This window comes from Labeo rohita, chromosome 17 (assembly GCF_022985175.1).
Source record: "Labeo rohita strain BAU-BD-2019 chromosome 17, IGBB_LRoh.1.0, whole genome shotgun sequence".
NCBI classification, from domain to species: Eukaryota; Metazoa; Chordata; class Actinopteri; order Cypriniformes; family Cyprinidae; genus Labeo; species Labeo rohita.
The window spans coordinates 26,787,020-26,802,603 of record NC_066885.1 but is presented as its reverse complement, the minus strand read 5'-3'; the positions used below and the strand labels follow the sequence as shown (position 1 = coordinate 26,802,603).

At 36.7% G+C, this 15,584-nt stretch overlaps 1 protein-coding gene across 1 annotated transcript; it reads left to right on the top strand.

Moving 5' to 3' along the window:
• Window positions 1-918: 918 nt before the first annotated feature.
• Window positions 919-14,282, top strand: LOC127179858 (calpain-1 catalytic subunit-like). Its single transcript, XM_051133629.1, has 22 exons — window positions 919-1,013; window positions 1,726-2,006; window positions 2,296-2,368; window positions 3,566-3,684; window positions 3,820-3,953; window positions 4,067-4,241; window positions 5,341-5,406; window positions 6,304-6,389; window positions 9,545-9,616; window positions 9,732-9,892; window positions 9,964-10,124; window positions 10,224-10,235; window positions 10,381-10,586; window positions 10,764-10,821; window positions 11,527-11,598; window positions 11,734-11,791; window positions 11,883-11,944; window positions 12,095-12,163; window positions 12,289-12,367; window positions 12,613-12,729; window positions 12,851-12,903; window positions 13,040-14,282. Exons 2-22 carry the CDS (start codon window positions 1,758-1,760, stop codon window positions 13,064-13,066), a joined length of 2,109 nt encoding a protein of 702 aa, XP_050989586.1. The 5' UTR covers window positions 919-1,013; window positions 1,726-1,757; the 3' UTR covers window positions 13,067-14,282.
• Window positions 14,283-15,584: the final 1,302 nt, after the last annotated feature.

Sequence of the window (15,584 nt, the reverse complement as noted above, 5' to 3'; positions counted from 1 at the left end):
TTGAAACGCGCTATATACATATTATAATCTATTCTTGAACATTATATACAATGATGTTGTAAATTTTTAAATGGTCTGAAGAAACTTTTAGTCAAAAATTATTTTACATGTTGCAATGCAATTAAAAAACTCCCTTTGGTACTACTTTTGCAGTTTCACAATGATTACAAATTCTTGATTAAAAATTCAGTGCAGGTTGCCTGGCACTGTCAAACTATTGTATATATAAACTTTGTACAGTGATCATATTTGATCTGAGTTGACTGCGTTTTATTTGCATATGCTGTACTGGCATGAAAATGATTTACATACCTAAGTAGGCCTACCTGTCACGAGTGTTCATTTGCCAAGAAATGTCAAAGACTCTAAAGTTACTTGAGGCCAAGTGCAGCAATGTTATGCAATGCAACAGTAAAATGGACCAATAAGGCCATAACTTCTAGATTTATACATAATACATATATGTATTATATGGTAATTACAGATACTATAAATTATAATTCATGATCATTATAATGATGAAACGCGAGTAGAACACAACATTCAAAGCAAGTCCAGGCATGACGAACTGGTATCTGCTGCTCTGAATGCATTTTTGGAGGCTTTACATAAGCCCATACTGTTAAAGAGTGCAAACATAAACGTGATGGTATCCTAACAAGCTGCATACGTTTTATAATGCTGGAAGAGAACAAACTGTGCACATCTGACCAATTTTTGTGTCTTCCTGGAGGGACAAATAATAATTTGCATATTGTAAAACATGTTGGTCAACATTTTTTTCTATGTGAAATGTAAAGGTTTTTAGTTTCTCAGAATGACAAATGCTCACATGAACTTCTGCCAATCATTTCTTTGTTAATAAACACACAAGCTGGGAGTTGGGTGTGGCTTCTGAGGGGTTTTAAAAGCCTAAAGTAGGGTACAAGTTTGTAAAGCTAGTCACAGACAAAGAAGACTACCAGTCATTTGGGTGAGATTTCTTGTTCCAGCAATTTGTTGCATCCTTGAAGGTATATATACATTTCATTTATTTCAGTAATGCAAGTTAAAGTTCATTAGTTTAATAAGGAAGGGTTTATATTCTGCTTGTAGATAACTTTTTGTTTGAAAACACACTTTATACTAAGGAAAACTGAACTGTGTTAATACTTGTATTAACTTAATTACTTTTAATTTTCATTAGGCTGTAATCTATGCAAAGTACTACTGTGCTAGCATATATTTACATCTGTAGATGTTCTGTAAGAACTTATTACACACTGTGTGTGCATACCTGAACCATAAACAGTAGAGCATGGCACTAACAATGAATAAAATTTATACTATGAATGTATTGAAAATGGCTTTAGATAAAAGTTTCAAGTGCCAAATGTAAGTGTAATGCAAATGTAAGTCCAACACAGGAAAATCGATAACAGCATGGAATTTGTTTAGGTTTATTAGAAAATGTGGACAATATCCAACGACTAGAATAGCAAGGACTGTAGACATACCAAAGAGAACAGTCATCTAGAACCGCAAGATGTGCAAATGCACTAAGCTGTCAGGGTGTATACACCTCTTAAATGGTTTTAAAATGAATAGGAAGAGTTTTTGGCTGGGATTTTTGGCAGGTAAATGTCATGTGGTAATTTTGCTAGACATGAATGTGATAGAGGTAACTTTTATCACAGCATTGTAATATATTTGCATGTTTATTGTATTTCCCTCTTTTTTAAAAAGCAAAATACAGAAAAATCCAGGTAGATTTCAAAATGCCTCCTCCAGCAGTTCCATATGGCATGTGCTTAAAAGTCGTAAACGACCGCAACTCGAAGGGTGGAATGGGCTCTGAAACAAATCCTTTGAGGTTCATGGATCAGGACTACAACTTTTTACAAGACTACTGTCTCAAGACAAGACAGAGATTTGTTGATGAGTTTTTCCCACCAGATCCCCGTTCCATTGGTGAAGGGCTGCTGGATCCAGATGTCATGGCCAGGGTGGAGTGGAAAAGACCAATGGTATGTAGGCAGACCTGCGGTTTGCTTGAGGCATCAGTGTGTGTTCTGACAATATTGCACAAAATACGCACTTTTGTTGAAAGCTAAAGAGTCTTATTTAAAGTCAACTGACTGTGACAAGCCAAATGCTTCAAAGAATTTAAAAGACTTTAATACACTTGACCTGCAGTCACACATACAGCAGATGAAAAAGAGAATGCCATTACTAAAAACAACATCAGTTGAAATATCATTTCACAGAATGGATCAGTTGAGCAATACTGAAGGTATATTACTTTTTTTCTTTCAGGTGTTGTATCCAAATGCAGCTGAATTTGTTGTAGAGACAGTGTCCAGGTTTGACTATGCCCAAGGGAATGTAGGTATGTCTGGATAACTACAATATTGATATTTTAGACCAAGGGTTTCCAACCCAATGTCCTGAGTTTAGCTCCAACAAACATGCCTAGAAGTTTGATTAGCTGGTTCAGGTGTGTTTTCAATTAGGGTTGGAGCTAAACTCTGCAGGACATTGGGTTGGAAACCCTTCGGGGGCAGGTTTGGGCACCTGTTTGTATCTTTCAATCTATACCAGGGGTGTCAAACTCAAACTGGGGGTTTGTTTAGAGTGTTTAGATTCAACCCTAATTAAACACACCTGATCCAGCTAATCCCGTCCCTCAGGCTAAAGCCGTGCACACACTGTGTGATTTTGGCCATGATTTGGGAGGCAAATTTTGCAAATCTTAAAAGATCCTTCTGATCCTAGGATAAAATCTAGAGTCTCTGATCATTAGTTTGATTGACTGTTGTGATCCAATTTTTGCCTCTAACAAAATTCTGGCAGTGTCAGAAAATTTGGTGCACAATCCTGCAGTGTGACTTCTATGACGAACATCAAACTGTCTTTGTTTTTCAAGACAAGCAATGATCAGAATTAATGCTAAAGATTTCTTCTAATCGGCATAAACTCCGCCACTCGCAAAAATCCTATGATATGTTGCCTTTGTGGGTGTGTACTTTGTGTAGTGCTGCTCACACTGCTTATCTTCTTGAATTCGCTGGTATTGCCGCCGGTCATAGACTTTTCAACATTTTAGCCCCACATGCAATGGTGCTCACACTGAATGTGTATGGGTTGATAATGTAAAACTCAGGACATGTTTTCTTGCGCGCCCATTTTTATCATGCCTTCACTGTCATACAGTCAGACAATAATGACACTATGATCCCACAGTGTAACATGATCATCATGTTTGTGCAGTCTGACAAGCAACAATTGTAAAGGACTATTATAAATCGTGCTGTGTGCACCTGGCTTTGAAAACTACATGGTATGTGTGTTGGAGCAGACTTGAAACTAAACTCTGCCTGCGGCCCACCAGGAACTGAGTTTGACACCTGTGATCTATAGAGCAAATACTAACCCAGTCACGAAAATCTTACAAAATACAACATACATTTCTTCTGAAAAAAGAAAAAGAAAAAAAAGTTAATGCTTTTACTTGCAAAATTAGAAATTCAGGCGCGAGTTGGGATAATAAAGATATTGGGATGTTTCTTCTTTTTTATCTTCTTAGGAAACTGTTGGTTTCTGGCCTCTGTTGGGGCTCTGACATTTCAAACCAAATTATTACAGAAGGTTGTTCCAGATGGACAGTCATTCAGCCACAACTATACTGGTTTATTTCACTTCAGGGTAAGTTTCTCTCTTTTTTCGTGACATAACTGACATAACTGATTATTATTCAGCATCAATGCCCTAAGCAATAGCAATTCCTGTTTTGTGTTTCATCAGTTGTTCACTCACTGTTCTGCTAATGTAAATTTACAGTTCTGGCGGTTTGGGAAATGGTATGACGTTGTGATTGATGACAAACTGCCAACCTACAATGGCAAGCTGATTTTTGTGAGATCAAAAACATATAATGAGTTCTGGCCTGCTTTGCTAGAGAAAGCATATGCCAAGTAAGTGCCGGTGTATCTTTTTATGTGACTTTCTAAAGTATCATCTCAAGTATATGTAGGCAATAGCGCTGTTGTATTCAATATAAGCACGGCTATAAATCAACCTGTTTCAGGGTGTGCGGCTCCTATGCTGACATGCATTCTGGTCGAGTATCTGAGGCCCTCTTGGACTTTACCGGTGGGGTTCATATGCACTATGAACTGAAAACAGCTCCTGCTGATTTGTGGGAGATAATGTACCGTGCTTACCAGTCAGAGGTCCTTATGGGCTGTGAAACTCCACCAGGGGTAAGCAAAGAGTGATCTACACATGTAGTATTTTAAATAAAGAATAATTATGGGTCCATTGATTATATAATTACATTTAAAGGTCCACTGAAGTGCTTTGAAACATGCAGTGTTATTCTATGTGGTGACGTAACTTCAACTAAAACAGGGAAACAGGGCGGGACATATCGAGCAACCCCACCCCCTTTTTAAAATAGCCAATAGCGTTTCATTATATTTGCTCAGGCCAGAGCCGTTGAGCTCGGTAAAGCCAAATTTGACAGCTTATGACAGCCACAGTCTAATAGATTACCCTCTAAATTCAATATGAAACTCTTACTAAAAAAAAAGTGATCATAATAATGCTGAGGCTATGTAGTTTTAAAAGTGTTTAATATATGCCGACTCGCGCATATTTGCTCCGTGCTATTGCATCTTTGGACCAGAGCCAAAGTCCGGGGTAGAATATGCGTGGTGCCGCGGTTCACGCGAAACCAGACCTCATTTGCCCCAATCGAAAGCATATTTACAGTGTCTGAATCATTCCCTATCGCCTACATTGTGCACTACATGCCATACAGAAAATACTAAAGCTGTGAACATGGTCGATCTCAGCCGCAGCTTCAGCATCTATTTATAGTGTAGGGGGCGGGATGCTATGGATTCTATTTGATTGGACAGAATGTTTGATGAGAAGTTGAAGTGCAGAGTGATGTCATCAAAATCGTTGATTCATATTGGTGGAAGTAAGAGACTGTAAGTTTTGTATGCTTATATCTTGTAAATGCAAATTTTATCATTGTTTTGGAGCACATTAGCTCAATTAAGATAACTTTAAGGCTAACATGTTCATACTAAAAGCCAAAAAACATTCATTTTGATTTCATGGGGACTTTAAAGCTGCTGTGAGCGTTATTAGGCATCTTGTTCACTATCCTCTGATCTAGACCTCCAATTCCATCATCAGCCTTCAGCCACACACACACACTCTTACTCTGCTAAACCACTCCAAAAACTTTTCTCTGTATGCCTAGACAACTGCTTCAGTTAAAAAAACAACAACTGGGATTCCTCTGTGCCATCTTTCTCCTGACATTTTTTACTGTTTTCACATAAACAGAATGAGAATCGGTTACCAAATGGCATAGTCCTGGGCCATGCTTACACCATAACCAAGGTTTACCAGGTAAGACTGCACAAAAATCAAGTCTCAGCGTGCATCAAATAATGCCATAAAATCCCAAGATAAATATTATTTTAAGATCAAATTTACTGCCTGGAGTCCAGCCATCGTTGATCCAACACACCCACTCTTTACAAGTTTTTACTTGATTTGACATTTTGGCTTAAGTCTTAGTGATTGTTCTGTAAAGACAGTAGACAGTAGTTACACAGACCTGGCAACCCTGACTAATGCCAGTTATATAATTTAATGTAGTAAAGGAATAGTTCACCCAAAAATGAAAATGTTGTCCTCATTTGGTCACCCTCATCCCCAAACCGTTTCTCATTTTAAACACTAAAGAAGATATTTTGAAGAATTTAAAGAACTGTTGTTGGTCCCCATTGACTTCTATAGTAGGGAAACAAATACTATAAAATAGTACTAACTGTTTGATTGCCAGCATTCTTCAAAATATCTTCTCTTATGTTCAACATAAGAAAGAAACTCATACAGGTTTGGAACAACATGAGGGTGAGAAAATGAAGACAATTTTCATTTTTGGGTGTGCTATCCCTTTAAGGAAGAAACAAATAAGGAAGCAAAGCCCTCAACCTCAACCGCAGGTTGCTTCAGGGAGATTTTTCAGAATGCTTCATAGACTTCACAAGCTCTTTCGTGTTAGAAAGTGTGTGTAAACTTGCTGGGAAAAATAATTTACATTCCATTAAACAACAAATGATTAAAAAAAAATTAACCATGTGCATTTTACTTCAAAATTCTTGTGAAAGTATTGCAAAATTGTAAAATGTAACATTGTTAATAGTCTACTAAATATACTAATTTAAAGATACTAATATTATAAAGGTTTGCCATATTTTTATAACAATAAATATGTGCAGTTGAAATTATGCTCAACAGGTCATGAGTGGTAGCAACCCAGTTCACCTGGTTAGATTGTTCAACCCATGGGGAGACAGTGAGTGGAATGGAGACTGGAGTGACAAGTAAGCTCTGCTTTTATGCAACATCTTGGCAGATAATCACTAGCAGAACAACTGGCAGTAAATCATAAAACAAGTTGTTGTGCAAGAAGCAAGGGAATTCGAAATGTTCTTAATACACAAAAACTATTTAATTTTATTAACCAGTGGTGGGCAGTAATTAAAGGGGTCATCGGATGCAAACTTCACTTTTTCATGTTGTTTGAACATTAATGTGTGTTGGCAGTGTACGTACAAATCTACCCTATACTGATAAAAATCCATGCAGTGGTTTTTAATTAATCTGTAAAAATAAAAAAAAAATCCCCTTTTTTAAATCGAGCCATTGTCAGATGCCTGTCGGTGTGGCCGCTCCCACAATAGTTGATTGACATGAGTGTCTTACCTCAGACCAGCTGTCACAGTCCAGTAACTTTCCTGGTTTGGATGGCAAAGCAGGGATGTAAGTTAGACAAGAATATCTCCGATTGAGCGATTGAAGTGTTGTGTTGCTGGATGTAATAATGAACATAGTGGTCATCATTTACTCCTGACATCTGAGCTGCTGAAGATGCAGTGGATTACGTTTGTTTGTGAAGGGAATGCTCCTCCCGATCTACATATATCCGTCTATGTTTGCGCAAATCATTCGTGATGCAGCTTCACTTACAGCAGAAGTGAGTATGAGGGGTTTTTTATAAATCTTTGCGATCACCTTTCCTTATAACGTGGTAGTTAGGACGTTTAGCAGCTAAACGTGGCTAAATGCGGCTAAAGTAAACAGGCTTGTCATTCCACAGAGAGAAGAGAGGGGCGGGGTGAGCAGAGCTCATTTGCATTTAAAAGAACAACCCCTTAGAATGATCTTAGAGTTGATTTTGACAAGGTAAAAAGGGTGTTGTTTTACTAAACCATTGAGAATTTTTAACCAAAGTATATTAGAGACTTTTCATTAAGACCCTAAAGAATCATATCAACTTGTGGAAAATGGGCATCCGATGACCCCTTTAAGTAGTTTTACTTCATTACTGTACTAAAGTACATTTTTCAAGTATGTGTACTTTACTGGAGCAGTTTTATTTTGAGTAACTTTTACTTTTACTTCACAGCATTCCAAAGCATGAGACCGTACTTTTTACTTAACTACACTTCATAGAACATCGTTACTCCTTATAATATTTCACATGCTCCGAGACGCAGAAGCAGTGTCTGATTCATGAACAAACTGATTCTTTTCAATGAACCTGTTAAATCGGTTCTCAAATCGCACCAAATGATTCATTCACGAATTAGACCATGTGTCCCAATGTGCGTACTATCCACCCTATCTGCCCTAAATAGTACTGAAAATTACTACTGTCACATAGAATTTAGGATGGATAGTATGCACACTAGGTTGCAGGCAGAATGATCTGAGAGCAAACTGATTCAAATGATCCGTTTAGAGCGAGTCTCCACAGTGAACTAAAATCACAAGTAAGAACCGGGAGGTCTTGTGAGCGCGTGCGCGACTGATGCTGTAAAAAGTAAGTTACTAATGTTGAATTTTAGAATTAATTATTCTAACTGAAAATCATATTTAGGTCAAAGCGGTCATTTGTTTGTGATCTGTACTTTTTCACTTAATGGAGAAGTCCACTTCCAGAACAACAATTTACAAATAATTTACTCACCCCCTTGTCATCCAAGATGTTCATGTCTTTCTGTCTTCAGTCGTGAAGAAATTATGGTTTTTGAGGAAAGCATTTCTGCATTTTTCTCCACATAATGGACTTCATTGGTGCCCCGATTTTCAACTTCCAAAAATGCAGTTTAAATGCAGCTTCAAAAGGCTCTAAACGATCCCAGACTAGGAAGAAGGGTCTTACCTGGCGAAACGATCGGTCATTTTTTTTTCTGAAAATAAATATTTTTATACTTTTTAAGCACAAAAGCTCGTGTAGCACAGGCTCTGGGATGCGGGTTCACGACGCCACATACTATTGAATCACGTCGAAAGGTCACACAGAACGTAGGCAGAACTACAGACCCAGTGTTTACAAAGCGAACCCGCAAAGACCCAGAAAGTGCAAGTAAGTTTGTAAACACTGTTTACAAACAAAAAGGTACAACGATGTCCTCCTCTCAAGTTGTAGGAGAAAATAAGATGGAGTTTTTCGCCATACTCAGTACACAGACGATGAACTTACACGTGATTCGTAGTAGTGATGGAAAGTTCGGATTATTTTACCGACTTGGACCTTTGAGTCTCTTTCAGCAAAATGAACGAATCTTTTTTTGAATCATTTTGTTCATTTTAGCAAAATATAATTAAAATGTTACGTGTTACTTCCCTAACACATCTACTGCTTACACAAACGTTGATCACACTACAAACAAGACAAAACTGTAATGCTATAAGAAACAGAAAAGATTAATTCATTGTTTACCTGGGTCTTTAGTCTATGATTCGCTCACCTCACCTCTTATCTGACACGTTTTCGGGTTTGAGTCATTCGTTCATCACGTGCCAGCCCCATAAGATGAACGACTCGAAAAACCCAAAGACTCGAAACAGGTGAACTAATTCCAGTACAGAACCTAACAGGATGTTGTGCATGCGCGACTGAACGAATCACTCCCCGAGACGTCTCGTTCTTCCCGAGTCACATTAAAGATTCATTCAAAAAGAAATCGTGAAAGAATCATTCAAGAATGACCCATGCTACATGTGCTTTTGTGCTTAAAAAGTATGCAAATTTTTATTTTTCTAAAAAAAAAAAAAATGACAGCTCGTTTCGCTGGGATTGTTTAGAGTCCTTTGAAGCTGCATTTAAACTACATTTTGGAAGCTGAAAATCGGGACACCAATGAAGTCCATTATATGGAGAAAAATCCTGAAATGTTTTCCTCAAAAACCATAATTTCTTTATGACTGAAGACAGAAAGACATGAACATCTTGGATGACAAGGGGGTGAGTAAATCATTTGTAAATTGTTGTTCTGGAAGTGGAGTTCTCCTTTAAGTACATAAAAAAAAAAAAACTTTCGTACTTTCACTCAAGTAAAATTGAAAAAGAAGTACTTTTACTTTTCTTTTTCAAGTACTCAAGTACTTGATTTGTGTACTTTGTCCACCACTGTTATTAGCTGCCAGAGTTATCCTTTGTCCTGATGATTATTTTGCAAAATTCTTTTAGATCACCTTTGTGGAACACAGTGAACGATGAGGACTACAAACAACTCCTTGTGCGTGAAAACGGAGAGTTCTGGTGAGCATGACCCATGTTTTCATTTAAATTATTAAAATGTACAAAAACACAGTATATATTTTGTCTCTGTTTTACTTAGAAAGAGTTTTTTTTTTTTTTTTTTTTTTTTTTGCAGGATGTCAATGAAAGATTTTGTTAGAACATTTGACAACATGGATATCTGCTGTATCTGTCCTGATTTTCTGGAAGAGCAGTCTGCTTGTCACTGGACTTCCAAATACCACCATGGCAGCTGGGTTACTGGGAGCACAGCTGGAGGCTGCATGAATCATCCAGGTGCATTTTCTGAATTCTAAAGCTAGTTATCAATACAAATCCACTTCTAACCCCCCTTTTTGTGATTGTAGACACCTTCTGTAAAAACCCCCAGTTTTGGTTGAGGATTAGTGAGCTTGATAAAGCCTGTGAACAGGGTCAGAAGAATGTTCTGGTGTCCCTCATACAGACACCCGACAAGAGACACAGACGCCGCGCTGCACACCATGGCATCGGCTTCTATGTGTTTGCAGTCAGTATCATAACAAGATCATAAATATGGCTGTACAGTGCATGTATGATGCTTTTGTGTTTGATGTGTAACATTTATTTTAATTTTTAACTTTTACAGATTCCACCTGAGGCAAGTTAAATTTACTCACTTTCTGGTGTTAATCACATTGTGCTTTTCAGGTTGTATCAATACATATTACATTATTTGTTGTTCCTTTCTGACATATTAATTTTAAATGTTCAGTGAAACTGATTTTTGTTTCTTTATCTGTTAGATGAGATCTGAGGGAAAGTTTGGATCAAGCTTTTTCTCTACAAGAAAGCCTGTGGTAACAAGCGGGGACTTTCAGGATGCAAGACAGGTGATGAAATTCTTCAGGCTGGAGCCGGGAGAGTATCTCATCGTACCGTCCACATTCCATCCCAATAAGAGTGGAGAATTCATTCTGTGCATTCTCTGCAAAAATGAGATCCACATTCAGTAAGTTGCATGAAGACACTGAAAGACTTTTTAATTATGCTTTAAATAAGATTAAAATTCAGAGTCATCCTCTTGGTTTAAAACAGACTAATTTATACTCTAAAATGTTCACAATGACATTATTTATTACCCGGATTAAATGTGTGTGTGTGTGTGTATGTGTGTGTTTTAATTCAGAAAGGACACAGAAAGAATGGAGAAAGATTTTCTTGTGGATCTTTTAGGCGGGTCTGAGGTAATAATATAAAGGATCATTTTGTAAAAGTTTTATCATTCTCTTATTTGAGTTTGTTAATGTACAGTCAGATAATTATACACTGAAGCTAAATCCTATTTTTGTCCTGTTTTTAATGCATCTATAAGATGAAAACTGAAATAATTTTATAAATAAAGCTAGTATAATATATTTAGTTTATATATATATATATATATATATATATATATATATATAGTTTGCCTAATATATGTCTGTGTACTGTGTATAATTATTAGGTTTATATAAATACAAACACATTCATGTATATATTCAAGAAATATTTACAAGTATATGTATTTTTTTAAATGATTGTATAATTTATATAATATAAATAAAATATAAATAAAAATGTGTTGTACATAAATAATATATTTCTGTTAAATATACTCATTAATTAAACTCCAACCTTTTTGTATGCGATTCATCACAATTCATTATTTGACAGCCCTAATTATTTTGAATCATATATATATATATATATATATATATATATACACACACACACACACACCCCGACACACACACACACATATATATATATATATATATACATATATATATATCAAATAAATATAATATTATTCATTTTAAATTATGAGTACATTGTAATATCATACCTCTAATTGTGTTGTTTTGCTGATTGCCACTGAAAAAGTTTTCTTCATTTTATTTGTCCATGTTTAGGTCAAATACACTGAAAATGTGGATGAAAGATCAAAAACTAGAGCACAATATTTTCGACAATATTCTGATCAGGTAAATATGAAAGCTAATATATATTATAAAAACAAAACAAAAAAACAATACAAATGGACCCATAATTAAACTGTATTATTATTAAACTTAACAATATATAAGGTTCAATCTCTTGTATGTCTTCTTTGGAAACAGTACAAAGTTGTTGATGCTGAGAAGCTTCAACAGCTTCTTCATGAAAACCTACTTAGAGGTGAATGTTTTACAAATCCTGTCCATTCGATGTGAAGTACATTGTAGCTAGTTTTGGAATCTCACAGTCTTTTGTGACTTATACCTTTTAGGTAATAAAAACACTGAAGGATTTGGCCTGGATTCCTGTAGAAGTATAATTGCCATGTCAGATGTATCCTTCATTCTTTAAGCATGTGATTTTAAACTTTAAAATACTTTTTTGAATGATGATGATTTATCTCCCAGGTTCAGCTTATATTTGCAGTTGTATTGTAAAGAAATATGTTTTAGCTCTAGAAATATTCCATGACTGTAACAATAGTTCAATGTTACTGGAAGACTTCGCGGACCAGAATTTCTTCGTCTATGGAACAGTATCATGATGTACAGGGTGAGTGGATTCGAGTCTGGAATTTAGCTGTGCATTTTTTTATCGCATTAACACCAGACATTTTGCTTTCAGTTATATTGAGACTTTTTATTTTATTAAGAATAATTTTTCAAATATTTTTACAGGATATCTTCTACAGCATGGATTCTTCTAAAGATGGCGTTTTGTCTTTGAACGAACTGCAAAATGCATTAGAGAAAACAGGTTGAGACTCATACTGTTTATTCTTTGCTGTGGTTGAAAATTTTCTAAGAGGTTACTATTCAATATTTGCATTACCTTAAATATCACTGATGGTAAATGTTACTGCCAGCATAATAGCTACCCTCTGTGTCCAGTGACCCAAAAAGTGAACACAGAGGTATTGATATAATATTGTTGTATTGATTTAATTGTTAATTCTAACATTGCATAAATACTGTATTTATGTCATGGTCATTGTATCTTAGGCCTGCATCTAAATGAAGACATCCTGAATCTCATGTTTGTGCGGTATGCTGGTGCTTCTGAACACATTTCTCTGGAGGGTTTCATCTGCCTTGTCATGCGTTTGAACTGCATGGCCAGTGAGTAGAAATCCAGAAACTGTTGCAATCCTTGTTTTATCCTTTCATGGTCCTGAGGTACATATTCTGGTATTATCTTTTGGATGTATTCCATATTAACAGTGTTTATTCTCTTCACCAGGAATATTCCAGAGACTGTGTGAAAATGGAAAGATAACTCTTGATGAGAGTGAGGTAATCCTGATGTGAACATTTCCCCCATATTTCCAAACACATAGTGTTTAAAAGATTTCTGCTTCATTTTCTTTGTTGTTTTTGTTCATTCATAGTTCAATAATTTATAACATGTTTCTGTGTATCTGTGTTTTAGTGGATTGGACTCACCATGTACTCATGAGGAAACATGTGCTTGCCAGGACATTTACCAAGAAATGCAGGCAGCAGTGTCAAAAGAACAGTCAAAAACAGCCTAAACATTTCTTTCATTTCATTTTATTTTCTATGTCAAATTGATAAACAAATTTAAATTGCTTTTCTCTGTTTAAAGGGGTCATCGGATGCCCATTTTCCACAAGTTGATATGATTCTTTAGGGTCTTATTGAAAAATGTATAATATTCTTTGGTTAAAAATTCTCAGTGTGGGTGTAAATTACACCTACCTTGCCAAAATCAGCTCTGCAAAAATCATCCTGTTCTGGTCGAGGTTGCTTTAAATGCAAATGAGCTCTGCTTGCTCCACCCCTCTCTTCTTTCTGTGGAGTGGCGAGCATCTTTACTTTAGCCACATTTAGCCACTAAACTTGCTAACTAGCACGTTATTAGGTAAGGCGATCGCAAATATTTATAAAAAAAACCCCTTATACACCTGCTGTAGGTGAAGATGGATCACGAATGATTTGCGCGAGCACAGACACATTTATGTAGATCGGGAGGCGCATTCCCTTCACAAACAAACGTAATCTACTGCATCTTCAGTGGCTCAGATGTCGGGAGTAAATGATGACCACTATGTTCATTATTACATCCAGCATCACAACACTTCAATCGCTCAATCAGAGATATTCTTGTCTAATTTACATCCCTGCTCCAGCATCGAAACAATGGAGATCGGATTGTTACAGCTGATTTAAGGCGGGTCCGAGGTAAGACGCTCATGTCAATCAACTATAGCGGGAGCGGCCTCTGACAGGCATCTGAGAACGGCTCGATTTGAAAAAGAGGATATTATTTTTACAGATTAATTAAAAATCACTGCATGGATTTGTATCATTATAGGGTAGATTTGTACATACACTGCCAACATACATTAATGTTCAAACAACATGGAAAAGTGAACTTTGCATCCGATGACCCCTTTAAAAGTTATGCGTGTAATGTACTGTATGTATTTCTCATTGTAAACACTTGTAGTCACTGTTGCTGTAAAGAAAAGCACATTCAAGCAGATGCGCTATTTTAATGCTAGTTCTGATGTTAGTTTATTATTATTTCATTTTGTGAAGAATGAATGTTTCTCAGTACAACATTATATAAAGGGCCTATTCTCATCCACATATTCTATTTTTTTTAGAAACAACCTTTTGATTTTTAGAACAGTTTATACTAATTAAAATGTTTGAATTTTATTGCTTTGTCTTGAGGCTGTAAATTAAGTACTTTGTTTTGTGTAGTGTAGTTTTCTCATTTAAAATGTATTGTAATTCATAGATTTATCGTTCACTAATTCCACGAGTTCAAGCCTCTGCCACGTTAATCAGCAATGGTAAAGGGCCTTTTAAGGTCCTATTGAAGTGCCCCTGGAACCATGGACATAGCTTGTGCGGGGCCCTCCCTAGCAATTAAAAGAATTTATTAAATATCCATAGTTGGATTGAGTTCTGGTAACTGTGGAGGCCATTTGATTTGAGCTTTGTGACATAGCGCATTATCCTGCTGGACGTAGCCATCACAAGATGGGTACACTGGTCATAAAGGGATGTACATGGTCAACAGCAATATTCATGTATGTTAAGGCTTTAAACCATTAAACCACCACCAGCAGTCTGAACCATTGATACGAGGCATACTTTCATGTTGTTCACGTCAAATTCTGATCCTCCCATGTAAATGTTGCAGCAGAGATCAAGACTTACCTGATCTGGCAACCTTTTCCAATCTATTGTCCATTTTTGGTGATCCTTTGCGAATTGTAGCCTCAGTTTTCTCAGCTGACAGGATTGGCTCCCGGGGTGGTCTTCTGCTGCTGTAACCCATCTGCTTCAAGGATCCATGCTTGTGTTTTGCATTCAGAGATGCTTTTCTGCATACACTACCTTGATTGTAACAAGTGGCTATTTGAATTTCTGTTGCCTTTTTGTCAGCTCAAACAAGTCTTCAAAATTGTTTATCCTATATCGCTGTTTACCTTTTTTGATAAGGGTGTCTTTGCATGTTCACTTTGCAAAGACTGGGTCGGTACTTCTCCAGCAATTTAGGATGATTTTGAAATGATTTTTGAAGTTACAGGGGGCTCCCAGGACTGGAATTAAGAACCACTGCCCTAGACTTTCACACCACTGTGGCGGTCCTCCTGTTTATGAAGGCCAATCACTTATAGATCTCGTTTACTGTTGACGACCGGGTATGGGCTCAATGCTCCAGCGCCATCCATTTTCAGGGCTAATTGATTCGGCAGGTGAGTTGTTACACACTCCTTATCGAAGGGGTGCCCAAATTTGCTCATGGGAGGCCGATGTCCTGCGGAGTTTAGCTCCAACTTGCCTCAACACACCTGTCTGGAGATTTCTAATATGCCTAGTAAGAGCTTGATTAGCTGGTTCAGATGTGTCTAATTTGGTCCAGAGCTAAACTCTGCAGTACACCGGCCCTCCAGGACTAAGTTTGGGCACCCCTGCCTTATTGGATTACGACTCCC

Coding starts and splice junctions, on each gene's coding strand:
- LOC127179858 (XM_051133629.1), top strand. CDS start 1,758: ATGCCTCCTCCAGCAGTTCCATATGGCATGTGCTTAAAAGTCGTAAAC. Junction 4,242..5,340: donor GCTGTGAAACTCCACCAGGG/GTAAGCAAAGAG, acceptor TCACATAAACAG/AATGAGAATCGGTTACCAAA. Junction 6,390..9,544: donor AATGGAGACTGGAGTGACAA/GTAAGCTCTGCT, acceptor AAATTCTTTTAG/ATCACCTTTGTGGAACACAG.